Raw genomic sequence first — 27,284 nt, forward strand, 5'->3', positions numbered from 1 at the left:
TACCTCCTCAAAACCTTTTTATTAAAAAAAAGAGAAAAAAAACAAACAAAAAACAAGGTTGCCTCAAGAGAGCAAAACAAAACTCATTTAAACACCAGCTAAAATGAAGTCTTTTTTGTTGTATAATACTGCAGAAACCTGACTAATTTTAAAACCCATGTCTAGTAACAATCCTAACACAAAGCAGCAATTAGCATGCATGTTGATAGGGTATAGTGTGTGTATGGGCATGTGTGTGCATGTACATGTGGTACAACATTTTTATAAATACAGAGTAAACAAACATAACACATACATATTTTGAATTTGTATGGCTGAGATATAAATAGTGTATCAGGTTCCTAATGCCAGAGCTCAAGAACATCGCCAGTCTCCCCAACATCCAGAAATACAAAAAGCATGTTTTTTTCTTTTCTTTATCATTGTAGTCATCATCTGTTGATCATGTTCCTACAGGAGTGTGTAGAAGTGTCCGAGTGTTCATGTGCATTTGGGTGTGTGCGCTAATTCGAGTCCTCGAGGCTACCACTCTTGAGGTCAGATCCATCACACAGCCGGACCATAATGCTTTGCAGGCTGGGCTGCACGATTCCGAGCAGGGGCCTCTGGGAAGGGTCTCCATTCCAGCATGCCTCCATCAGCTGCCAGCACTCCTCATCAAAACTGGGTAGGCGCTCAGGGCGTGAACCTACAACACCACCATCATAATCAGCCAGCAAAACATTCATGGAGAACCTTACATACAACATGAACTACATGCCATGAGGTTCTAGAGCCATATTCACAAGGTGTTCTAGAACTATATCCACTTGGTGTTCTAGAGCCATATGTATACATCTAAAATAGACGTTTCCAAACTAATATAATGTTTCTAGACATAGACAAGATTGCCAAGCAAACGTACATGGATACAGATGAACATGAAAGAGAGAAGGGGTAGTGTGTGTGTGTGTGTGTGTGTGTGTGTGTGTGTGTGTGTGTGTGTGTGTGTGTGTGTGTGTGTGTGTGTGCATGCATGCTTGCTACCTCTCACACGCAGGGGTAGTGTGTGTGTGTGTGTGTGTGTGTGTGCGCTACCTCTCGCATGCAGGGATAGTGTGTGTGCCAACTCTCACCCACAGGGGTAGTGTGTGTGTTACCTCTCTTGACGTTGTTCCAAAGCTGGTCTTTGCTGGAACATTTCTCAAAGGCCTCAGGAAGTTTTACTGATCCAGTGCACAGATACCAGAATAGGATCCCAAAGGCGTACACATCAACAGAGTGATCATACTTTCCTACACACACACAAACACACAATCTTGAAATTCTCTTTTTTTTTCAAAACACAAGGAACATGTATGGATATGTGCATGCGTGTGTTTGTGCGTGTCTAACCTGTGAACAGCTCCGGGGCCATGTGTATGGGAGTTCCGACTATACTGCCCGACATCATGGCTTCTGGCTTACAGAAACCCAGGTCAGTAATCTTAGCCCGGTTCTGCCTGTCCAACTACATTCAGAGAAATAAACAGAACACACGACTTTAGAACACACATCCTGATCTCCAGTCAACTGTTCAACCACAGGAAGTGCAGTGGAAGTCCTGACAGCTGTTCCACAAGTAAATCAAAGCTGAGTACACACACACACACACACACACACACACACACACACACGTGCCCTCACACATAGATGACCACACACGGTAGAGTGAGGTTGACCACATTGACCACACTTGGATATTTCCGCATGACAATGATTGAGCCGCGGCCATTTTTCTCCGGTCGCGCTGTCTAAGCGAAATCAGTCATCGCAAGCGCGCGGTAAAAAAAAATTGCTGTTTTCATCGGTTTGTAGGAGGTTCTTCCCAGAGTTTTCGTAATATGACATAACTGAATGTTCGCTTTCTCTCATCCCGTTAGAAGAATTCGCATTTCGCGCTCCTGTTACTTTTTGAGCCTGGTTGAATTTTAACTTCGCGTTTGGACCGTTCAAAAACATTGTGGGACTGTTCAAAATATATTAGTAGATACGTGGACCGTTACATTATATTCTTGTTTATTTTTTCCTGAAGTGTTATCCCAGTCTGTACAGTTTAAGGTAGTGTTTTAAGGCTCCTAAGACAACGTGTTGGTCGGATGAACCATGATAACGGCGGGCACGGACTAGCCACATGCTAAAACTAGCCAGGGTTGCCAGGTCCTACAAAAATATCCCGCACAAAGTCAGTGTAAAACCCGCCCTTTAGCAGCCTAAACTAGCCCAAAGTTGTTGACGGGAGAGGGGGTGGCGAGTGTTTAAAATTGAGACAAATTAAGTATTATATCGCGATCGATTCTTTGTGTTGACTTGTAACTCCCGCGGTGGCCCAACTCAAAAGTAGCCCAAAAAACCGCACCCCGCCACCCCAGAATTTTTACCCGCGGCTGGATTTTCAAACAAGCCCAATTTGGCGTGAAAACCGCGAACCTGGCAGCTATGGCCACATGCTAAAACTAGCGCACATTTCTTGATCACAAGATTTAGGTTAATTGCATTTAAAATAGGGCCGATTTAAATGTGAATATCTTTGGACTGGCTTGATCAAATTTGACAATTGAGGCATCTTTTTTAAGTTATATTGTGCTGCATCTAATAAAACTATTTTAAATGTGATTAAGTAATTTTGAAAAAAATGTCCAAGTCCCTACACACTGTGGCTCAACACTGCACTAACACACACACACACACACATCAATGTGGATGTTCTCAACTGACGTTCTTCAACTGACACAATGAGTTAGTTTAATTTTTAAAGCCTGCAATTCTGATCCTAACCACAGCAAAGCAGAAAGTGGGTAAGCGTTTGTACTCGGAGCCACACCTGAGGTGTGTGTGAATAACTACTGCTAATGATGAGAGCTCATGGCTTCCAACATTTACAAAAACTGAATTATAGTATGGACAAAGGGGAGTTTGGTGCGAACACTGAGGTAAGACTCTTCATATGCCTGTGTTTATCATAAACTGAGAAATATATATATGCATGACTGTTTATCTCATTGGCTTGAGAAGAATGAATGCACATTTGTGTTAATTTCATTGGCTGAGGGAGTGTGTGTGATTAGAGACGGAGCCAGTGCTCCACCCACCAGGACGTTCTTGAGTTTGATGTCCCGGTGCAGGAGGCCCTGGCTGTGCAGGAAGCGAATTCCTTCCACAACGTCCAGAGCGATCTGGAGACGTTCCTTCAAGGCAAGTCCAGCCTGCAGGACGTTACCGCACACAAACACACACACACATACACACACACATACAGTGTTAGAAATTCAGCCTTCAGGAATCAGGTTCAGATTCAGGAGTCAGGAGATTGGGCGGCTTTAGTGTTAAGTATATGATATATGGTTGATCACGATCAGTTCCAGTGTAGTCTAACAGGAGGGCATTTGGGGTGTAGTAATCTCCATAGAGACAAAGGGGTGAGATGTAAAAGAAGCATATTTTTTCTCAACAGTAACGATATCTACCGAGCCCGGGAGGGGACATGGGTAAAAAATAAAAATTAAACGAGGGAACGTTTTACCACGATTTTTTACCACGAACGTGCGCACGATTAAAACAAAACGTGCGCACGAATTGTTAATCGTGCGCACGATTAAAACAAAACGTGCGCACGAATTGTTAATCGTGCGCACGAATTACTAAATCGTGACCACGAGTTTAATTAAAACGTGCGCACGATTAAAACAAAACGTGCGCACGAATTAATAAATCGTGAGCACGAATGACAGAAAACGTGCGCTCGAATGGTAAAACGTTCCCTCGTTTAATTTTTATTTTTTACCCATGTCCCCTCCCGGGCTCCGTAGATATCAGATTAGACAGATAAAAATTATTGCTGCAATAGAAATATATTATTTTGCAATGGTCCCTCGTGTGTGTGTGTCTGTGATCTATTAATTTAAGAGCAGTAGAGACTGGGTTCAGCTACCTCAGAAAGACTGACGGCAACATACTAATAATTTCCACAGTGCCTTGTGTGTCTGTGTGTCTGTGTGTGTGTACCTTGAGGTCTCTACTCTATGCAATCTCTCCATGTTATGTGTGCGTGTGTATACGTACTTTGAGGCCTGTGTACAGGTCTCTGTGCAGTCTCTCCATGTTGAGTGTCTGTGTGTGTGATGCGTGCATGTGTACCTTGAGGCCGATGCACAGCTCTTTGTGAAGTCTGAGTGTGTGTGTGTGTCTACCTTCAGGCCGGTGTACAGGTCTCTGTGCAGTTTCTCAGTGTGTGTGTGCGTGTGTGTGTGTGTGTGTCTACCTTCAGACCGGTGTACAGGTCTCTGTGCAGTTTCTCAGTGTGTGTGTGTGTGTGTGTGTGTGTGTGTGTGCGTGCGTGCGTGCGTACCTTCAGGCCAGTGTACAGGTCTGTGTGTGTGTGTGTACACCTTCAGGCTGGTGTACAGGTCTCTGTGCAGTCTCTCCGTGTGTGTGTGTGTGTGTGTGTGTACCTTCAGGCCGGTGTACAGGTCTCTGTGCAGTCTCTCCGTGTGTGTGTGTGTGTGTGTGTGTGTGTGTGTGTGTGTGTACCTACCTTCAGGCCGGTGTACAGGTCTCTGTGCAGTCTCTCCGTGTGTGTGTGTGTGTGTGTGTGTGTGTGTGTGTGTGTGTACCTTCAGGCCGGTGTACAGGTCTCTGTGCAGTCTCTCCGTGTGTGTGTGTGTGTGTGTGTGTGTGTGTGTGTGTGTGTGTACCTTCAGGCCGGTGTACAGGTCTCTGTGCAGTCTCTCCGTGTGTGTGTGTGTGTGTGTGTGTGTGTGTGTGTGTGTACCTTCAGGCCGGTGTACAGGTCTCTGTGCAGTCTCTCCGTGTGTGTGTGTGTGTGTGTACCTTCAGGCCGGTGTACAGGTCTCTGTGCAGTTTCTCAGTGTGTGTGTGTGTGTGTGTGTGCGTGTGCGTGTGTGCGTGTGTGCGTGCGTGCGTGTGTGCGTGCGTGTGTGCGTGCGTGTGTGTGTACCTTCAGGCCAGTGTACAGGTCTGTGTGTGTGTGTACACCTTCAGGCTGGTGTACAGGTCTCTGTGCAGTCTCTCCATGTGTGTGTGTGTGTGTGTGTGTGTGTGTGTGTGTGTGTACCTTCAGGCCGGTGTACAGGTCTCTGTGCAGTCTCTCCGTGTGTGTGTGTGTGTGTGTGTGTGTGTGTGTGTGTGTGTACCTTCAGGCCGGTGTACAGGTCTCTGTGCAGTCTCTCCGTGTGTGTGTGTGTGTGTGTGTGTGTGTGTGTGTGTGTGTGTGTGTGTGTGTGTGTGTGTGTGTGTGTGTACCTTCAGGCCGGTGTACAGGTCTCTGTGCAGTCTCTCCATGATGAGCAGCACTGCAATGCTGGAGCCTCCTCCATATGTGTAATCAATCACAGAGCCGTGCAGATCCACCAGACGATCGTGCTTAGGAAGAGACCTGAGGGACAGACACAGAGAGGGACAGACACAGAGAGAGGCAATGACATAAAATTTTTATGTCATTAAAATTCACTTTTTTATGCATCACTGATTTAAAGGTTTTTGTTCATTTTTTTATGCACACACGAGTAAAAATGGGGTGCAGAGGTAATAATCTGAAAGTAACTAAAAGTTATGGTTTGAAAAAAGAAACAAAACAAAAACAATCAATAAAATGTATGTGATGACAGGCCAGCAGAGGGCGCAGTGAGAGGTACCGAGTGTAGTGGAACTCCAGGGCCAGGTCGTTCCAGTGCTTGTCATCAGGAGGTACCACTGATTTCAGAGCACAGGGGTAGTGTTTCCCCCAGCTGTCACACAAATAGACTACTCCATACTGTCCTCTGCCCAGCTCCTTTCCCAGCTTAGGCTTCCCTAAGAAAGAATAAGCAAACCAGATCAACCTTTCCACCCCTGCAGATATGAGGACTATTCCGTCACACCCTGTAACAGCAGAAACCAACAGCATCAGTTATTACTGTAAGTAACATGCTGATTACACAGTTTCTCTCTCATATGTAGGAATGTGCAAGGACAGAAACACTTCTGCAATTTCTTGGACAAATCTTGTAGTGTGTGTGTGTGTGTGTGTGTGTGTGTGTGTGTGTGTGTGTGTGTGTGTGTGTGTGTGTGTGTGTGTGTGTGTGTGTTCTCACAGCCGAGCAGGACATCTAAATGCGTGTGTTTTATAACCATGCCTCAGGAAACTAAAATGCATGTGAATACATGTGTGTGTGGGTGTGTGTCAGAGTCAAACATGCCAACCTCAGAACAGGAGTGAAAGGGCTTTGGGAACCAAAGCAAGACGTGAGGGTTAGGGGAGAGAGCTAGGGGAGAGGATCTGGGTTAGGGGAGAGGGTCCGAGTTAGGGGTTAGGGGTGAGGGTCTGGGTTAGGGGTTAGGGGAGAGGGGAGAGAGGAGAGAGCTAGAGCAGAGGGTCTGGGTTAGGGGAAAGGGTCTGGGTTAGGGGAGAGGGTCCGAGTTAGGGGTTAGGGGTGAGGGTCTGGGTTAGGGGAGAGGGGAGAGGGTCTGAGTTAGGGGAGAGGATCTGGGTTAGGGGAGAGGGTCCGAGTTAGGGGTTAGGGGTGAGGGTCTGGGTTAGGGGAGAGGGGAGAGAGCTAGAGCAGAGGGTCTGGGTTAGGGGAAAGGGTCTGGGTTAGGGGAGAGGGTCTGGGTTAGGGGAGAGGGTCTGGGTTAGGGGTTAGGGGAGAGGGTCTGGGTTAGGAGTTAGGGGAGAGGGTCTGAGTTAGGGGAGAGGGTCTGGGATAGGGGAGAGGGGAGAGAGCTAGAGCAGAGGGTCTGGGTTAGGGGTTAGGGGAGAGGGTATGAGTTAGGGGTTATGGGAGAGGGTCTGGGTTAGGGGAGAGGGGAGAGGGTCTGGGTTAGGGGAGAGGGTCTGGGTTAGGGGAGAGGGTCTGAGTTAGTGGAGAGGGGAGAGGGTCTGAGTTAGTGGAGAGGGGAGAGGGTCTGAGTTAGTGGAGAGGGGAGAGGGTCTGAGTTAGTGGAGAGGGGTGAGGGTCTGGGTTAGGGGAGAGGGTCAGAGTTAGGGGTTAGGGGTGAGGGTCTGGGTTAGGGGTTAGGGGAGAGGGGAGAGAGCTAGAGCAGAGGGTCTGGGTTAGGGGAAAGGGTCTGGGTTAGGGGAGAGGGTCTGGGTTAGGGGAGAGGGTCCGAGTTAGGGGTTAGGGGTGAGGGTCTGGGTTAGGGGAGAGGGGAGAGAGCTAGAGCAGAGGGTCTGGGTTAGGGGAAAGGGTCTGGGTTAGGGGAGAGGGTCTGGGTTAGGGGAGAGGGTCTGGGTTAGGGGTTAGGGGAGAGGGTCTGGGTTAGGAGTTAGGGGAGAGGGTCTGAGTTAGGGGAGAGGGTCTGGGATAGGGGAGAGGGGAGAGAGCTAGAGCAGAGGGTCTGGGTTAGGGGTTAGGGGAGAGGGTATGAGTTAGGGGTTATGGGAGAGGGTCTGGGTTAGGGGAGAGGGGAGAGGGTCTGGGTTAGGGGAGAGGGTCTGAGTTAGTGGAGAGGGGAGAGGGTCTGGGTTAGGGGAGAGGGTCTGGGTTAGGGGAGAGGGGAGAGGGTCTGAGTTAGTGGAGAGGGGAGAGGGTCTGAGTTAGTGGAGAGGGGAGAGGGTCTGAGTTAGTGGAGAGGGGAGAGGGTCTGAGTTAGTGGAGAGGGGAGAGGGTCTGAGTTAGGGGTTAGGGGAGAGGGTCTGGGTTAGGGGTTAGAGGAGAGGGTCTGGGTTAGGGGAGAGGGTCTGAGTTAGTGGAGAGGGGAGAGGGTGCGTGTTTGTTCTTACCGTGCATTAGAACGTCTTTAAGGGAGCAGCTCTCAAGAGAGAGGCGTGCCAGTCGAGGGGCGTGGTCTTTCCGCACACGCAGCCACAGATCCTCCGTCTGCTCCAAACGACCCGTGTGGCGTTCCTCCAACTACACACACACACACACACACACACACACACAGACACTTAAGACTAAAGCCTGCCCTTCCAATATTTTGTCATGGTTACTATAGGCCTGAAGCAGTACACGGTTTGTCGACCAGTTGGGTAACTGGGGGTAAAAAATAAAGAAACGTACACTGTTGGTCCTGTATGAGTGTAATCTACAGATTACCCTCCCTCCCCCTCTCTCTATGCCTTTCTGTCCCTGCTCTCCCCCATCCCCCCCTCCCCCTTCTCCCTCCCTCACATGTCTGTCTCTTTCTCTTTTTATTTCTCCTCTATGTCCCTCCCTGCAGCCAAAATTAAAATGTGCTTTATTGACCTGGAAAGTAAACGTTCCTGCTTCCAAAGAGCAGAGACCAAAAGATCATTCTGAGGAAATCAGACACAAGATGGGGGGAATGGATCGGTGAGGAGATTACAGCATGAAAAAGGACGCGCTGCTCTCGTTTCAAGGCTGTTAAATCTGAACTGCTCGACTAAGTCTGTGCTTTCTAAATTTTCCCTAGGAAAGCTCTTCAATGATGGACTCCTGTGAAAAAATGTCCCTGATGTTTAGTACACTTAAGGCCAAGGAGATCATCACTGTCTGTATGTCCAAATGGGTTGGAGTTTAGATTCACTCTCCAGTCAGTGAGGTAGAGGGCTATAATCAGTGATTCTGTACTTTAATATTTTGTAAGTTCAAACACTGCACTGCACCTTTTGTATCTGTTTGGATTTCATTATGCATTATATAATTTTGCTTATGTACAATTTCATTTTAGTGCTAGTAGATGATGTAGTTATAGTGCCTGTATATTACAGCCTAACGTCCAATGAAACCCAGGACATGCCATCACTAATTTACATGCCTAATTATTCCTTTCCCATTACTATCTGAAAATGTGTTTAGAACTCAATTTGTAACTTGTTATACTATTGGGTTTATTTTCAAGTTTGTAATGGTGTTTATTCTTCAACTCTTTCAATATTTCACTTTTACAGATACAACATCTGTTCTCTTACACCAGCGGTACATGTTCTTATATTTTCACAGTTTTGTGAGATAATGTGGCTAGCCTGACCCCAGAAGTGTGAAGAAGTCCCAAATGTCATACAAGAGGATGCTTATTAGTCTTGCGAAGCTTTAAGCCTCAGACCACACCACCTGTACTTAGACCACGTCCCACGTACTCAGACCCCTGCTGTCGTGTGTGTGTGTGTGTGTGTGTGTGTTTGTGCATGTGTTACCTGCCGCAGGGAGGCGGCAAAGGCGTCGTGTGAACTGTTCAAGCGTGTGCGGAACTGGGAGCAGATGCTCTTGGCCAGTTTGGCTGCACTCAGACTCTCTATGGCGTCCTGAGCCACCTTCCTCTTCCACTCTGGAGTTATAGCTGGAGGATTCACCCACGACAGGCGCTGGATGATCTACAGGGGCGAGAGTAGGACAGGGAGGGAAGGAGACAACCATCACGATCTTTGAACATGGAGCTGTCTGATCTGTGATCGAGGCTCATATTGCTGTTGTGCCCGTGTGATTTCTGAGTGAGGAATTCACACTATTACCTGTTTGATCTGCTCCCACACCAGGCGTGTCACAGAAGATCCGGAGTGAAACGTCACCTCCACGTGATAAGCAGCATTCAGGATCTGAGATCATGTGATCACACGCAGGAAATGCAGTATGGTTAGAGAACCCCACATCAGACGGCCACTGAGCACTTGCGTGTTGGGCTGCTGCCTGCCCAAACGCAATCTGGGTTAGTGTGTCTGTGTATACAGGACATACATTTTCAAGACACCTAGCTGTAAAACTGTGTTCTCTGCATGCATCCATGAGTGTTTAAGGTGTGTGTATCGGTGTGTGCGTGTGAGATGAGTGGACGCTCTATGTTTGGGCGTAACCTGTTTCAGGTGGTTGGAGGTGACGTTGTGGGTGGAGGTGTCAATGTTGGACTTCTCCAAGCTGCTCAGACACCTCTCCAACGTGCCCACACAGCTCTCACGCAGGTAGTTGACCGAGCTGGTGAGCTTAGTGGCCACTGCCTGGTTCAGTTGCATCACGATCAGTTCCTGGATCTGCTGGATGCACGACTTCATGTCCTTAGAGGTCACAGGCTCTCCGTTCGGAGTCACAATAATATCTGAGAGAGGGGGGAGGGTTAGGGTTAAAAACAAAACTCCCATATTTTGCACATACACACACAGACCATCTGCTGGAGTTCTGGATATTCACCTTAGGTGAGTCTATGGAGTGAGATTACTATCTTTAATATGAGAGCGCAAAGATATGGTTAAAACGAGCAAGTCAGACACATTGAGCATGCAAAATCAAGAAAACTGAGCAAAAACAGTGACAGCGAGAGCAGAGAATCAAGAATTGTACGGTTAAGTGTGTTTCAGTTTTTTGCTCGCTTCTAAAATTTATGCTCGCTTCATGATTACAAGTGTAAATACATCACAGTTTTGGTGGCTTTGGGTGGAAAATGTTTTTATCCATGGCACTTTAGCTATCTATGACGTCTAACTGTTTACAAAACAATTAATCAACATGTCTCATGCATGTAAGATTGGCAGCAGTAAGCGTGCAGCGTCTGTTGTATGATTTTTCAAATCGGGTCGTGACATGCCCACTTGCAGTTGCCATCGATGGTTCAGGTAATCATCTACCAAGCCTTGATCTGTGATGTATTTACACTTGTAATCATGAAGCGAGCAGAGATTTTAGAAGTGAGCAAAAAACTGAAACGTGCACCGAGAACAGTGAAGTGAGCGCACTTAACTTTTAACAATTAAGTTTTTTTATTTTTATTTTGCGTGCTCAGTGTGTCTGACTTGCTCGATTTAACCTTACCTTTGAGCTCTCATATTAAAGACAGTAATCTAACTCCATACAAGTCGCTCTTACAGGAGCTGCTGAGCACACGGGCCCCTTCAGCGCTACCCCCACTGCTACCTTTGAACCCTGATCTTTGAACCCTGACCTGTGAACTCCAGGTTGGCAGCATCGTCCAGTAGCTGTTCCTTCATGGTGCTGAGCGTCTCCACAATCATCTCCTTCATCTCCTCCTGCTTGCGGTTGGCGATGGCCATGAGGGAGCTGAAGAGCTCGCCCTCCTTCTCCTGTGTGTACTCCAGCCGCCGCGGGGTGATCTGGAGGTCCCTCTGCAGGTCGAACGCCTGTGTGGGTGGAATACAACAGCAGCTAGCCATCAGCTCAGCAACAAAGACAGAGATCATCAACATACACACCGCCATACACACCATAACCCCCGCTTCATACACCAGACACACCTCCAGACAGGCCATACACACCTCAACTTTGTATTTGACATCCTAACTTTGTAATCAGATGAGGTGTTTGCTCTGATCACTTTGCTGTATTGAAGCGTCTTCTTAGCAGTTAGTCCATATGTAATCTTGATTAAATCAACAAATAAATAGTTCTTGGAAGAGGAGTGTGTTTGTGCTGCGCTGCCAGCAGTGTTGCGAATAACGCCATTAAAAATAACGGCATTAGGTAATGCCGTCATTTTGTCAGTAACAGGATAAAATAATTAATTACTTTCCCTGTCGTTACAACGCAGTTGACGTTACTGGTCATTAAAAGCGGTGCGTTACTATATATTGATATACTAACAGTAATCCGAGCGGACCGCTGCCCAGGCTAGTGAGGAGTAACAGATCTCGATAGGTCACAGTTCTCGGTGTAACACCTGTTTAACTTAAGTCAGTAAGCGATTGGGTAAGGCAGCGTTATGGTAGCCAATCAGAGCCAGTGTTTTTACACGCGTGCCGAAGCACACCAGTGACACGACACAAACGAAGAAGAGGCAGAAATGGCGAGTCAGTAGCAAGCCGAAGAAAAATTAGTATTTTCAAGGTGGCGATATAAACATTATTTAAGAAAATACTTGAAGTTCCTGAATGTCTACCAGACTGGGTATTTGATTTATTTAATTAAGAATATAGGTTTTATTGTTAAGTTTACTTCTGTTGTGAACAAACCAGTTGTCTCAGGTTGAATGTAATTTAATTTGATAGATGTAAATGCACTTTATACAGTGTAACTGTTTACTTTTGCTTTTTTTTTTTTTTTTTTTTTTACAAAGATTTGGGATTTTAAAGGATTTTATCCTGCACTGGTCTGTTGATGTGCAATAAATATCAAAAGTTAAACACCTTTCTGATCTACTAATTTCAACTGACTGAAAACTGCTTTTTCAAAAAAATCCTTATTCATTGGCATATAACTTTTTTTTTATGTAATGCAAATAGTTACTTTACCTGGTAACGAGTTACTTTTATTATAGAGTAATTCAGTTACTAACTCAGTTACTTTTTTGAGCAAGTATTGAGTAACTATAAATAATTACTTTTTTAAAGTAACGTTCCCAACACTGCTAATCAGACCCAACAGTGTCACTCACTAGCACGCACTGCTAGTGCCAGACGGGTTCATCCACACAGCCCTTCTTATGTTAATACTAATCCTGTGTCTCAGCAGTGCATTCTGGGTCCATCCACGTTCTCTCACCTGGTTGATGAAGCGGTCGAGATAGAAGCAGTGCAGGGCGTAGAGGCGCCTGGCGGCCTCCACTTGCTGGTCAGTGAGCACCTGTCTTGCGAAGGGCCCCAGCAGTCTGTGAAGTCGGTCGGTGGTTTCTCCGAGGACGCTCCCGTGCGCCTGGGACGGGGCCCCGCAGGAGCAGTTCCCCGCCACGCTGGAGAGGAGGCCCAGCGAGATCAGCTGCTTGAGGAGTGAGGCGTGCGAGGCAGAGCGGCCGGGCTCCCCCGGCTCCCCCGGCGGCGATGTGCCGGACACCCGGATGAAGCAGACAGGGTAGGGGAGCAGCTCCTGGACCTTGTGAAGTGATGCTGCCTGCTCGGGGGTGACAGAATCCTGACTCAACGCATAGAGGATGATGGGAATGGTGTCGCGTAAGCAGTCCTCCAACGCCTGCGTGATGGTCTGCACGCCTGCACAAGGCACCACCACGATCTTAGCCTCCTGAGAGAGGGAGCAGAGGGGTGGAGGAGGACAGGAAGGGTGGAGGGGAGGAGAGGGGGAGCAGGGGTGGAGAGGGGTGAAGAGTGTGAGAAACAGAATTCCAATGTAGAGACAAACCCCAACTGCAATTTCTCTTCAAAGCGGTCACTAGACACAGACTGTTTATAAAATGTATTGCACTGTCACAAACGCTAGTTGCCTGCTGAGACGATAAAGGATGCTCACACCAAGGTAAACTTTTGAATGGTCAGCAGCAACGGTGTCCTCTGTGGGCAAAAAGCCAAAGAGCCAATAACTCATTTTGCAATAGGTGCTGCCCTTCTTGGCTATATGGACAGAGAGTCAGTATCATCCAGTGCTTCACCACAGCCCATATTTATACATTAACTCAAATGACTTGTCTAGGATAATCTCTGGTGCATACCAATGATCATATCCATCCCCACTGCAAATACAAAACCTGACTAGAGCAGCTATGCTTATTCTGACCATATTTACATTTACGGCATTTAGCAGACGCTCTTATCCAGAGCGACTTACAAAAGCCATATGAACACACAACATAAACTGAGAGGAACAGGTAATTCACATGGGAAATCATCATGAACACAGGATGAACATGGACCCAATGAGTATGATTGAGGCAAAGCTATCGGCAATGATCAGGGTGCTGACTGAAAGATATGACACACACACCCCCTACCAGTGGGTGTGGCCAAGGTCACAATACCTGCTCACTAGCGAGCTTCCACTCGATATCAGTCACATAAGCAATTCCAAATTAAGGTGGACAAGCGGTCTGGTTTGGTCTGGTTTTTCACCTACCAGCTTACACATTTGTCATTTGTCATCCTTCTGGAGTTAGCTGGAAGTTGATTGAGTTAATTGAGCTCATATTATATTTTTGTGTAATATATATATATATATATATCTCATAGCAATATATCAATATATATATATCAATATATATATATATATATATATATATATATATATATATATATATATATATATATATATATATATATATATATATATATAAATACACACACACACACACACACACACACACACACATTTTATATCACCAACAGAAAAAAATAAAAAAAATTTGTTCCAGGTGCTCTTGAAGAGTACGGTTAGGGATTCAGGTCTTTCTTTTTGAAGACTACGGTTAGGGGATCGTGAGTTAAGAACGCGACATCCTCCTTCCAGGGGACAAATAAACTGGCTGTCCTAGGCTGGATTAAAGAAGAACCGCTATCTGAACATGATCGCGGCTTCACAGCAGGCCTAATATACGAGAGTGAGTGGTGTGGTCTTCAATATCACAGAGTTCTCGTGGGAAAACGTCCAGTGACCTGACTCTGAAATACTGGACAGGGTCAGAGGTCATACTGGTCAGGGTCAGATGTCATACTGCTGGGAGAAAAGTGCCTGAGACTATGACTAATAGAATCCATTTGATATTTAAAAATTATGATACAAAAGAAAATCATCTTCAGTTTGAAATCCAGTAGTTTTTTTCCCCTGAAAGGACTGTGAAGAGTTCAACAGGCTGAACACACACATTCTGCGTTAGACCCAGACGCTATCTGCCTCAACACAACTAGCCCAAGGAGGGAGACAGAGTGACGAAGCAATCAAGACTGGATGAGAAAGAGAACAGTAATGTGAGAAAACATGGGAGGGATGAAGAGAGAGAGAGAGAGAGAGAGAAAGAAAGAGAGAAAGAGAGAGCTATTTCAGTCTAACTAACACACAAAAGAGGCAGTCACTGCCGTCTCCAACAAAACAAGCCCGCCAGCCGTCTAAAACATCTCCCGAACAAAGATGGAAGCTAGCAAAACTGGCAGCCTGGTTTTACATCCATAATGCCCTCCATTCTGCACTAGCAGCACATCCAACCACAGCCCAGCATAGCCAACCACAGCCCAGCACAGCCCAGCACAGCCAACCACAGCCCAGCACAGCCAACCACAGCCCAGCAAAGCCAACCACAGCCCATCACAGCCTCCCTCTGGCCACTCCTTTCGCATTAGTATGTGACAAAGTCCTGCTTCAGTCTGAAATACTGCAACTGTACATTTTCCCTAATGTACTTGTTTTTTTTTAAAGCTCGCCTGTAATGGTAGAACAAAATACCCCACAAAGGTAGGTCCTGTTGGCTGCTATTTTCAGAATACCGCTACATATTTTGCTCCCACATACAACTAAAATAAAATCAAGCATACATGAACTGACACCGTGCAGACTTTATGCCAATTCTTTAAAAACAGGTTAAAAACGGGCAAGTCTTTGCCGACGTCTGATGTATTTTGCAAGCTACAGAATGCGCTCTCATTCAAACATCACGTCTCATTCTGTTCCCCAATACATGCAGCTAGACTCCAAATCCCAGAATTCCTAGGATTACTCCCAAGATTCTTATAATTTTTTAAGTCTACTCCGGTCCACCTGGTAATTACCAGGATTATAATCAGACTCTGACTGGGGAGACAAATTATAAGGTTAGAATTATGTTACTAATAACAGTTATGAGGTTAACATGTGATTAGTATTTGTATTAGTTAGTGTTTGTATTGCAACCAATAATCCATTTGATGACCACCAGCATCAACACAATCACCTCCAGCAGAGAAGATATGGACACTGGTGTTAGATGGCAGTGTTACTGGTGTTAGACGGCAGTGTTACTGGTGTTAGACGGCAGTGTTACTGGTGTTAGATGGCAGTGTTACTGGTGGAATTTGAATTTCTTTTTTGTCTTTAAAATGTGTAAAATGTGTGCCGTATTTTGTCAATTGTGATTTTTACACCGCAATCGAAATTTGTCCTCCACTTTTAACCCACCTGTGCAGTTAGAACACACACACACACACACACACACACACACACACACACACAAGTGATTACTAGGGGGCTGTGGATCACACGTGCCCAGAGCGGTGGGCAGCCCTAGCCTGGCACCCGGGGAGCAGTTGGGGTTAGGTGCCTTGCTCAAGGGCATCTCAGTCATGGCCTCAGGTCTGGAACTCGAACCCACGACCCTCCGGTCACAAGACCAGTTCCCTACCACCAGGCCATGACTGCCCCTTTAGGCTCCCCGTAACTGACATTACTTTCCCCCCTATTTTTAAATAAGAGCACCCTGGTGTCACAGGGTGTGTGTGTGGGTGTGTAAGCAGGAATGGAAGTAATCACCAACAGGACACCACATATGCCTCCATGAACCATCACTGTGTGTTCAGCTGCTGAAGGAGGAGGCGCTCAGGCCGGAGATCATAATTAGCACGTAGGTGCCTCATCTCCCCACCCACTCCACTTTACTTAAGAGCGCCTGTGAGAATGTCACAGCACTGCAGCAGTTCCTACATCTCAGCTGAGAGGAGGAACAACCTCACTGCATAGTGTACATGACAGCACACGCAAAACATGCAGCTCACATGCCGAGCGCACTCCCACACGGCACACGCACCTGCAGCAGCTCACGCGCCCACACGGCACACGCACCTGCAGCAGCTCACGCGCCCACACGGCACACGCACCTGCAGCAGCTCACACGCCCACACGGCACACGCACCTGCAGCAGCTCACACGCCCACACGGCACACGCACCTGCAGCAGCTCACACGCACCTGCAGCAGCTCACGCGCCCACACGGCACACGCACCTACAGCAGCTCACGCGCCCACACGGCACACGCACCTACAGCAGCTCACGCGCCCACACGGCACACGCACCTACAGCAGCTCACGCGCCCACACGGCACACGCACCTACAGCAGCTCACGCGCCCACACGGCACACGCACCTGCAGCAGCTCACGCGCCCACAGCCTGGAGTGTTACAGCCAAGATAAACGTCGTGTTTGCATGGTATGTGATGAAGACGCAGATGACACACACACACACACACACACACTTCAGCGTCCTCTGTGGCCCTGTCGGGATTACCAATTTAGTGGGGAAACCACACCAGCAGGAATAGACAGACCTTAAAACCTCCTGGAAAAGCTCTCCAGGTTAGAGATAACACTTGAAGCTGTGTGTGAAGGTTACCGTGGAACCAAACAACAAACAAACAATCCAGAACAACACCCCTGACCAACAACTCCAGGAAGCTCAAGCCCCTAGGACCCAAAATCCATGACGGCTTTCGAATTAGGTTAATGTTGGTCATGTGAGCACTGTATGAATGTACAAACAGTTACAAATCTAGGCTAATCTAGTTTTCCACTTTCTCAATGTTTTCTCAAATCAGGGAAACAGAAGTACCAATAGAGATGGTAACCTTCATGAAGTCTTAATAGGTAGGCCAGGCCAGGCCTTCAGGTCACCGTGGAGACATCACCACTATGCCAGTGCTGTGGAGTGTTTGTCTATGCATTGCAGAGGGGAGGAACCTGACATGGCAGAACCCGACATAGTGGCTTACAATGTTGTGGGAAAGAGAGGAGGTGAGAGGACATCAGAGGGGGAGGGGAGGGGGGAGAGGGGAGGAGAGGAGGTAGTGACCTCATGTCCTTGCAGCTGTCAATCCACCCACTTCAGGATCTTTCAAAGACACGGCAAAGGAACTACACAAAGTCTCTCAAACTTATTTCCACTGTTTCTAAGTTGAACGTGTGAGTTCTAAGTGAGTTCTAGGGTTCTGAACCTTTTAAGAGGTTAGTTCAGGGGTGTCAAACTCATTTTCACCACGGGCCGCATCAGCATAATCGTTACCCACGGAGGGCCATATGTAACTTATAAATATTACTTCTTCTTAATGTTAAATACCTCTGAATTTATTACTTATTCAAGTTACAAATATTACAGATATATTTGCGTAAATGTAAAAAAATGTTTGCTTGTTGCTGTTATTATAATATAAATCCTTTAAATTTGTTAGGTTATGAAACCCACATTACTCCATCAATCAACGATCAAACTATCCAAATGAATAAAGAAAAATTGATCAAATATATCACATTTACTTTGTTCAAAAATTGAAATATCAAATTACTGTGAAAATAGCGATTGCTTCAAAAATGCTGCCTCTGAAAAAAAAATGAAGCACGGCAATTTCTTTAGCCACAACAAAGCAGCTTTTACTGCCATTTTGTTTGTGGTTGTAAACACATTCTGTTGCGATCGCAGTTTGCTTTTTAATTCTTTGACAATTCGTAGTTTTTCTTGATGGCTAATTTTGGCATACTTTGCTCCGTGTTTGGTCGCAAAATGGCGACGTATATTGTACTCTTTGACAACCGCTACCGCTTCATACCCGTTTTTCTCCTTGAAGCGCAAACATCGCTTTCCCATCTTTCTTGAAACGCCCTTCTATCTGCATCAATGTTTCACTTCCTGATCATTTTAGGATCATTATTTGTATTTCCCAATTACATTTATTGGGAAAATCGCATCGATATGGAAACACTGCAGTGTCGAGATGCCGTCACTTGCGGGTAACATAATTGTAGGAAATGTAGTTTTTGCTCACTTTTACTTTTTTTTTGGACAATTTGGCTTTTTAAGCTCTCGCGGGCCACATAAGGCCCGCGGGCCTTGAGTTTGACACCTGTGGGTTAGTTTCAAACTCTCCAAAAACGCTCCAAAAAATCTCAAAGCATGTCAGCGTCTTCCTCTGACCTGCACAAAACCGTTGTTTCTTTAAAAGGCACAGTTACATTGGAAAAAACATCAACCTTCACAATGAGCATCCTGAAACAGTGCCACACCATATCCCCCGCTGAGTAGTCAAGCACAGCCTTTCATCTACTTACAAGATAAACACTCAAAACAGAGGTTAACGTAATCAGAACTTGGAAAAAGAACCCAAGTCCAATAAGTTGAAAATGTTTATCAACAGTCTTGTTTTTACAAGTTGTACCGTCCAATCAGTGTTTACTTGCTTGGCCACACCCACACCTAGAGAAGAAAGTTTTGTTTTTTCAAGAGCATGTTGTGGAGGCATCATGTGAACACTCCCTAAAGTGCTTAATGAATTACACTGTGGATCCCAGAAGGTTCTAGAACTACCAGGTGAAATGGTTCATGCTGAGTTGGTCCTGAGAGTTTCAGGAGCAGTAGAGAAGAACGAAGCTGACTGTGGTAACTCCACAGTGCTCAAACACGGCCATGTTCCCTGCTGAGTCTCAGGTCCGCCTCCTGCAGCACAGTCCAACTCAAACAGCCCTGCAGGAGAGGGATCACCAGATCACCAGAGCTCCTCACACTCAACACGCACACGTGCACACACAGATGCGATGTGTTGCGCTGATGTGCATTACTTTGTAGGAAGGGGGGGTCTCTTGCAAAGAGAAGGAAACATCAAGGAGATATTTTTTGTCTAAAGGAAAAATAAGTCTGTAACCATGAGGACAAGAGCTTCATATCCCTAATATAGATATACAAAAAAAAGAGCTTTATATGTCTAATAGCCTATAGATATCCAGAACTATGAAAGCATCAGCTCACAAATGGGCTTACCTCACATCATACATGTTTTGGAATTCATAATCAATATCATCTACTGACATCCTGTTTAGGCATCATCACCCAGGCCACAACACTATATTTCCCATAATTCCCCTATATCTCAAGTCTGAGCACACCCATGCTGCAACACAGGGGTGTTATTTTTACCCTAGTTTTCCCACAGCACATTTCCCTTTATTCCCGTTGCCTCAGACCTGCAATAGCACGTGATGCAGTGTGATCTCCAGCTCAGCCAATCGGTGTGCGTTATCCTCACACTCCTGCTGGATCTCCAGGTCCTGCTGGGGCACCGTGTCCCATCGTCCACAGTGGGCCACCAGCTGGTGCACCAGCTCATATTGCCCTGGCAACGCCAAGCTCAGCCTTGTCTGTCGCCCATGTGTGAAACGTAGCTTCCGCCTCTTGCAGGCTCCGCCCTCTGGTCCACAGGCCCCGCCCAGCTCTGCCCCAACGGGGAGGAGCTTCTCACCCAAAAGGCAGTTGAGGAGTTGGTAGCGGGCTAGGCAGTCCTGCCCTAACACCAGGATGTATGGGACACTACCCACAATGCTGTTCAGGTATTCCTCCTTGTCCCTTGGAAAAGAGATATAGTTGAGCTGACCTACAGAGAGAGAGAGGGGGAGGGGTAGATGGAACAGAAAGAAGGAGATTTTTACATTTAAATTCACAGGTTTCAAGTATTCAGATTAACTCCCTAGACTTAGTTAATGGCTTATCTAGGGTTAGGGTTAGTTAATGGCTTTTCTAGGGTTAGTTCATGTCTTATCTAGGGATGCACCAATTCCAATCTTAATATCTGTATCAGTCCCGATATTGGAAAAAATTCTAGATCGGGTATCAGTGACAATGTGATTTTCTATTGTTTTTGTCAGTTTCAGGTTTTTTGGTATTATTTATTTTACATTCAATGTTATATTCATAATTGCACTGACTGAACAAATGCAAGTTGTGTTGTTTTTACATGTTTTTATGTGTGTTTAAGTGTGCTATACTGGTGCAGAGTTTTGAAAAAACTTGTAATTCTGTATGTCTGTGTTAAAAAAAATGTTTTAAGTCGATTCAGCACTGTTTTCAGATCGGTATCGGATCAGCATCGGCCAATACTAAGCCTCAGATATCTGAATCGGTATCGGAAATAAAAAAACATTCATTAGTGCATCCCTAGTCTTATCCAGCGCAGTTGTGCCTGGGCTGTCCTTAGGCTCTCGTCTTATGACCCACACACACACACACACAAATTGTAGACCTGCTCTATAGCAACCAGAATGAAGATTATAAACTGAAGACCTAACCAATGTAATATGCAAAATATTGTCATGACATAACAGGTACACTATGAGATACCTTTAATTACTGCTGTAAAACCCCAGTTCTCCTGATTGTTTCTCCTGGGTGACTGTGACACTCTGTCACACCAGCCATGTCTGGCTCTGCCCATCCTGGACCACACCCACAATCCAGTCCTGCCCATCCTGGACCACACCCACAATCCCGTCCTTCCCATGCAGGACCACACCCACAATCCCATCCTGCCCATCCAGGACCACACCCACATCCTGTCCTGCCCATCCAGGACTAGCTAAACGCTCCTCTAGCCTGGATCATCTAGCCATTCTGATATAAATCTAGTCTGTATCCAATTCATAAGCCTGAATTTAGTCTGGATAGGACACACATCTTGTCAATACATAATCCAGATATAGTCCCTGGGCAGTTTAGATGGGAGAAGCAGTTTTCAGCAATCTCTAGACCTCTATGCTCATGGTCTCCAGGGTGTGTATTGAACTGACTCGGCATTAGACTAGGAGGACAGACATCACATAACCTAGGTATCTAGAGGTCAAGACCCACAAGGGCAAAGGTCTTTAAAAAGCACTGAGGGACTTTGTGTGTGTGTGTGTGTGTGTGTGTGTGCATTTTCACAAATGCACATGTGTGTTCCTCATGCCGATAACTCGTGATTCCACATCAGAGCACTCATCAGTGCTACTTGCCAGTATATTCCCCTCCAGCAGCAGTTATATGCCTGTCTCTTCACCCTGTGACCTTCAACCAAAACCAAATTTTCTCTCCAGCGTTGCAAGAACAGGGCATGTGAAACTTTGTTCAGTCTTCTTGTTTCATTTATAATGGTTAAAATCAGAGTGGAAAGAGGCTGCATAAGAGTAACTATATATGTAACCAGCATGTACACAGTTACCACATGCCAAGGATCACACATAGCACAACTCTGCCAAAACACCTAAAACCCAGAGGGACAGGCCCCCTAGAACCCAGAGGGACAGCCCCCCTAGAACCCAGAGGGACACGCCCCCCCTAGAACCCAGAGGGACACGCCCCCCCTAGAACCCAGAGGGACACGCCCCCCTAAAACCTAGCGGGACACGCCCCCCTAAAACCTAGCGGGACACGCCCCCCTAAAACCCAGAGGGAAAGATACTCCACTGCACAATCAGTGAAGCACCTGCACTGCAAAGCATTTAACATACTTGCAACACTGTGCTGAGCCAGCAGTAATCTGTGAAACTGACAGGCGTGACCACACAACAGCTTAACAGAAACCATGCTAATGTAAATGATGGTCAACAGAAACCATGCTAATGTAAATGATGGTCAACAGAAACCATGCTAATGTAAATGATGGTCACCATAAACTGTTCAATTTGCCACAGCATGCTAGGAGGGATCTGCACTTGAACCTCTACATGCATGTTACACGTCTGGAGTCATGACTCGATCTTCACAGACACGCTTTGTCTGGCACAAACCACTGAGCATGCTTTAGAAAATCATCCTGGTATTTCCCCAGTTGTAAACATCTTTATATAGGCTAGCCAGTGTTTCTTGGGATTTAGTTGTTGTCATCACCAGTGTTGCGAATAACGCCGTTAAAAATAACGGCGTTAGGTAACGGCATCATTTTGTCAGTAACGGGATAATATAATTAGTTACTTTTCCTGTCGTTACAACGCCGTTTACGTTACTGGTCATTAAAAGCGGTGCGTTACTATATATTGATATACTAATGCGAGCGGACCGCTGCCCAGGCTAGTGAGGAGTAACAGATCCCGATAGGACACAGTTCTCGGTGTAACACCTGTTTAAATTATGGTAGCCAATCAGAGCCAGTGTTATTACACGCGCGCCGAAGCACGCGAGTGACACGACACAAATGGAGAAGAGGCTGAAATGGCGTCAGGTGCAAGCTGAAGAAAATTTAGCATTTTCAAGGCGATATAAACATTTTTTAAGAAAATACTTGAAGTTCCTGAATGTCTACCAGACTGGGTATTTGATTTATTTAATTAAGAATAGAGGTTTTATTGTTAAGTTTACTTCTGTTGTGAACAAACCAGTTGTCTCAGGTTGAGAGAATTTAATTTAATTTCATAGATGTAAATGCACTTTTTATAGTGTAAATGTATAGTTTTTTTTTCAAAGATTTGGGATTTTAAAGGATTTTATACTGCACTGGTCTGTGGATGTGCAATAAATATCAAAAGTTAAACAACTTTCTGATCTACTCATTTCAACTGACTAAAACTGCTTTTTTAAAAAAAAACTTAATTAATTGACATATAACCTTTTTAAAACTGTAACGCAAATAGTTACTTTCCCTGGTAACGAGTTACTTTTATTATAGAGTAATTCAGTTACTAACTCAGTTACTTTTTTGAACAAGTAGTGAGTAACTATAACTAATTACTTTTTTAAAGTAACGTTCCCAACACTCGTCATCACTGACAGAGCCAATCAGAACATGCAAACTAGCATCAATACAGCCAACCAAAATAAGCAGTTCAGTTAAACACCCAAATGGGATAATGCATTTATTAAAATGGAGATCACCTCGGCATTGCGATACACAGTAGCATGGCTCCATGTCTTAAGCTGAGGCTACTCATAACTATTTTAATGCCATTTCATATCCTCATTTATCTACATGGTTACCGAATGTTTACAAAATTCCTGGAGAATGGATGCATTATGCATGCAAGTTTTTTTGTTGAACTCAAACAACTCAACCGTAGGCAAACATCTCAAAGCTTCATAGGAGACACATTATGTACTCTCTCCTGCAAACACATGTGCATGCCACCAGTATACACAAACACATCACCCCCATTAATCAGGGCCTACCCAGATATCTTTGGGCTTCAGAGGAGCTAAAAAGAGACAGCAGGAGGTCAGAGCTGCCCCTCAACTTGTGGGAGAGCGTCTATGGTTGTTGGCTGCACCCTTCCATCTCAAAGGAACCATGGGGTCACTGCCAGGCCACCATAGAACCCAGGCAGAAGATGTCATTAAAAGGTTCTTAGCCTAAATGAACCAACCACATGCTACATTAGCACCTCCACCAATCACTTAGAATCATTTTTCCTTACATTTCCAAGTCCTCCAGAACACTGTGCCTTCACTGATGGAGCTCATCTGGGATGTTTTGTTATTATGAATGACATTACTGCTGTACCGTATATTGTCAATATCAATATCACAGCATTATTGTTTGCAAAACTTTACAATATATACAAATTCTTTCACAAAACACAAGATTTTGCATTAAGGATAAAAATTGTGCAGAAGGGGTATCGCATGCATAACACATCCATAATCACAATAAAGTATTTTTGATCTTATCAAGCAGCTGCAGATGACATTTAAAATGGAACAAAAGATCTGTGCATATAGATCTTGATTTGACAGGAAACATGAAGCTGAACACCCACTTACAGTCTTCATCACTACAGAACCATTACATATAAATCCCACATAAAGTATTCCCACATAATCCCACATCATTTCATTTAGTGAACAGTTCTAACTGGAATTTGGAACCATGTTGATTTTAGCCACTGGTGAATCCATTCTTGTTCATAAGCCCTAAGTAGCTTATTTCTGTATCCAAGTCCAGTGTTTTTTCCACTGGAAAAAGTCCAGTGTTTTTTCTGCACCAGAGAAAATCTGTTCTACAGGACAAAGATCAAAATATACACAGAGAGGTCCACTGAACTAGGGCTCTCTGATCTGTTGCCCTGACCCTACTGATCCCACAGGTCACATACGCTCTCATTCTAACTGATATGAATCCAATAACATTTCAAAAGGAGAATTTATATTTCCACAGTAACTAAAAAATTAGCTAGTCTTAAAAACAAAATCCTATGACCATCAGGGCAATTAAGATTTGAGAAATCAGGGCCCTAAAGCTAAAGAAAAAGACATTGTTTTGGCACGCAAATAAAAGTTTCTGTTGCAGCAGGTTTTCGAGTACAGCTTCTATTTGCACTGATGAGTTAAAGGGTGACAGTTTTCTCTCACCTGCTTCCAAAGTCGAGGCGCAAGGACTGGACGAAGACGCGCACGCATTGCTGCAGTTCTGTCGAATGTCGCGGAAAAAGTTGATGGTTTCTTTTAAGTTCTTTTTCAGAAACACTGAGTTCTTGTTGTAGTTGCTGAAAACCCGAGTCAGTTCTCGTACTAAAGGGGTCAATCTTTGCACACTGTTTCCCTCCATTATTCGTTGTCCAGAGATGCTTTTTCTGAAGTTTCTAAAGGTTGCAGTCGGTCTCAGACTGAACTCGGGTGTGAAACTGACAGGCTGAAAGATACCGACAGGCTCAAAGATACTGACAGGGAGAAAGATACTGACAGGGAGAAAGATCACCGCCACCGACGGCCCTTGGCCGAAGAGACAGCGGGCGCCTCGGTGCGGGGTTTTCTGGCTACGAACGAGCCTGTTTAGCTTTGAAAAGTGGCGCTTACATCTACTAAACTCAAATAGTTGCTTATTAACAAACCAACGTGCGTTTAAAAACCAGATCCCTTCAGCGGCCGTGTGATATGTGCTGAAAGCGATGTAAACGGGGTTATAAATGACGGGACAAAACGCCCCCGAGTTCTTGCCCAGTGAAGCAGGCGACTCAGGCCGGATTACCGATCACTTGACAGGGCTGTTCTCATCGTGAGAGGGAAAACATGTCTTAAGAAACGAAAGTTCAAACGGTGGCGCCGCTGCGTGCGCTCGTTAATACACAAACTGCTGAACTAACCGGTTAACCGAAACAAGCGCTACCGGCCAACGTCTCGAGCTACGCGACTAGCTGAGTAGCTAATAAAGTTTACTGGTGTCGCCTTCGCCAGCCCCACGTTACCAGTAAGACGTTGCAAGTACGACATTACCAGCCCCGAGCGAAGCTTCAAACATATTAGCCGCTTAAAACAATCTGTGCGTTAACCCGCGGTCGGTGGTCCCGTGTCCGCGCCGCAGCCGATCGGCAGCAGCTCCCAAAGTTCCCGGGACGCGGACCGACGAGAGCGAGTTTTCTGCTCGCTGCGACGGTCGTATTCCCGGTGTGCAGGTGTAGCCCGAAGCCACGGGAAATGACCCCGGGAGGGTTAGTTCAACCGAAAAACACGCAAAGCTTCGGTGGCCTTCAACATGAATTAATTCTGGACCTGAAGTCCGAATCACCGGAACAGATCCAATCTGCGCATCGCGTACACAGAGCCGCGCTGGCGGGAGGGGTGTGTTGAAGGCCGGTCCTCCCTGTTGAACTCTGGGATATGTAGTCAGGAGTGTCCAACTTCGGTTAGACTGCTGGTTGCACGTTGGTTGACAAAGCTCTTAAATAACATTTTGACATCGCTTTAGGAAACAGTTCTTAAATAATTGGCAAAGCCAAAAGTCTGAAACTTGCAGTTAACGATATGACTTTGCTTCTTGTTTGCTTTCTTTACACCCCATAGGAACACTAGATCCTTGCTATTCCTTCATATTCAATTTTTACGGATGCAATTTAGTTAGAGCCCTTTGATATATTAGTTAAAGGTCATTTCAGTTACAAAAAAATGTGCGTTCTGGTTCACACACGTTTCCCAAATCGTATGTCTCCCTCTGGTGGCTGTTGTATGAATGGCAGAGATGCACTGAGTGGCCGGTTTATGATTTGCTATGATAGCAATATGGTATCGATTACTTACTCCCTTTTACTCTGTTCCTTTTCGTTTTTCTGGTTCTAACCGAGTGGAGACTGTTGTCAAATTGCAAATTGGACTGTTGGAAATTGAGTACTAACACCATTGTTGATCGTGAACACGGGATTTGTATATCATGAACTTTGGATGATACAATGTTACCACCAGATTAATTTTACGTGAATAAGGGATTTGTTTCATGTAGCCTAAATGTACACATTTTATGTGTCCCAATGTTAACTTGATTCAGTTAATTTCCTTATTGATAAAGTGGCGATACACTGATAAATTGCAATTACTGTCCAAACAATCATTGACGCCGAATTTTTCCATCATGTCCGGAAATTGTTATCAGATAATCTCCTGTTTACTGTCTAATTATAATGCAGTTGGAGTGAAAAATCCATTATCCCCCTTTTCAAGAAACGTCACCTTCTCAAACAAGTCCCCCATATTTTCCAAATTGAGTAGTAATCTAACTTCTAGAAAATGTACAAGTGTATTTTTTCTCCTAGGGCAGTAAAGTGGCTTTAATTATATTCTGACCATAAATAACCTTGTTCTCGCTCATGGCCTTCTGTATCCGTTAGAGATGTTCACACTGAAGTTTATCGGTTTGACAAGACTGTACGACTGAACATTGCAAGCCTCCTGGGATGCTTGGGAAGGAACATGTCGCTTATGGACAGCGTTTACACATCTATACGGTCTCTGGTCTGTATGTAGCAGGCTAGGCCTAAGACACAGTAGACGTGGGACGTTTATGAAATCAGCAATTAATAGGCTCAAACGTAATCCAAACATTACCTAAAGTAATCAGATTACTTTAATATAGTAATTTCCTGATTAGGTTACAGTTGCATGTTAATATGTAATAGTAATCTGTTACGCAATACATTTTAATAGTATCCCTCGCAAAGGAAAGCTGGCTAACTACGTAAGCGTATTACGTA

General features: G+C 45.3%; 1 protein-coding gene and 1 long non-coding RNA gene across 3 annotated transcripts; one reads left to right on the forward strand and one right to left on the reverse strand.

The window, feature by feature from the left end:
- Positions 1-25,909, reverse strand: dstyk (dual serine/threonine and tyrosine protein kinase). Its single transcript, XM_077001076.1, has 14 exons — positions 24,676-25,909; positions 19,551-19,957; positions 12,402-12,875; positions 10,849-11,044; positions 9,770-10,008; positions 9,431-9,514; positions 9,116-9,292; positions 7,739-7,868; positions 5,673-5,829; positions 5,281-5,413; positions 3,111-3,224; positions 1,375-1,489; positions 1,140-1,274; positions 1-688 (listed from the first exon to the last, which is right to left on the reverse strand). Exons 1-14 carry the CDS (start codon positions 24,869-24,871, stop codon positions 504-506), a joined length of 2,742 nt encoding a protein of 913 aa, XP_076857191.1. The 5' UTR covers positions 24,872-25,909; the 3' UTR covers positions 1-503.
- LOC143511061 (uncharacterized) lies at positions 5,800-10,997 on the forward strand. 2 transcript variants are annotated; one of them, XR_013130141.1, is made up of 4 exons: positions 5,800-5,934; positions 8,179-8,291; positions 8,392-9,874; positions 10,862-10,997. It is a non-coding gene; the product is annotated as an uncharacterized LOC143511061 (long non-coding RNA). The 2 variants fall into 2 exon arrangements; XR_013130138.1 differs by having other exon boundaries at positions 8,179-9,874.
- Positions 25,910-27,284: the final 1,375 nt, after the last annotated feature.

Source organism: Brachyhypopomus gauderio, chromosome 1 (genome assembly GCF_052324685.1).
Source record: "Brachyhypopomus gauderio isolate BG-103 chromosome 1, BGAUD_0.2, whole genome shotgun sequence".
In the NCBI taxonomy this organism is placed as follows: domain Eukaryota; kingdom Metazoa; phylum Chordata; class Actinopteri; order Gymnotiformes; family Hypopomidae; genus Brachyhypopomus; species Brachyhypopomus gauderio.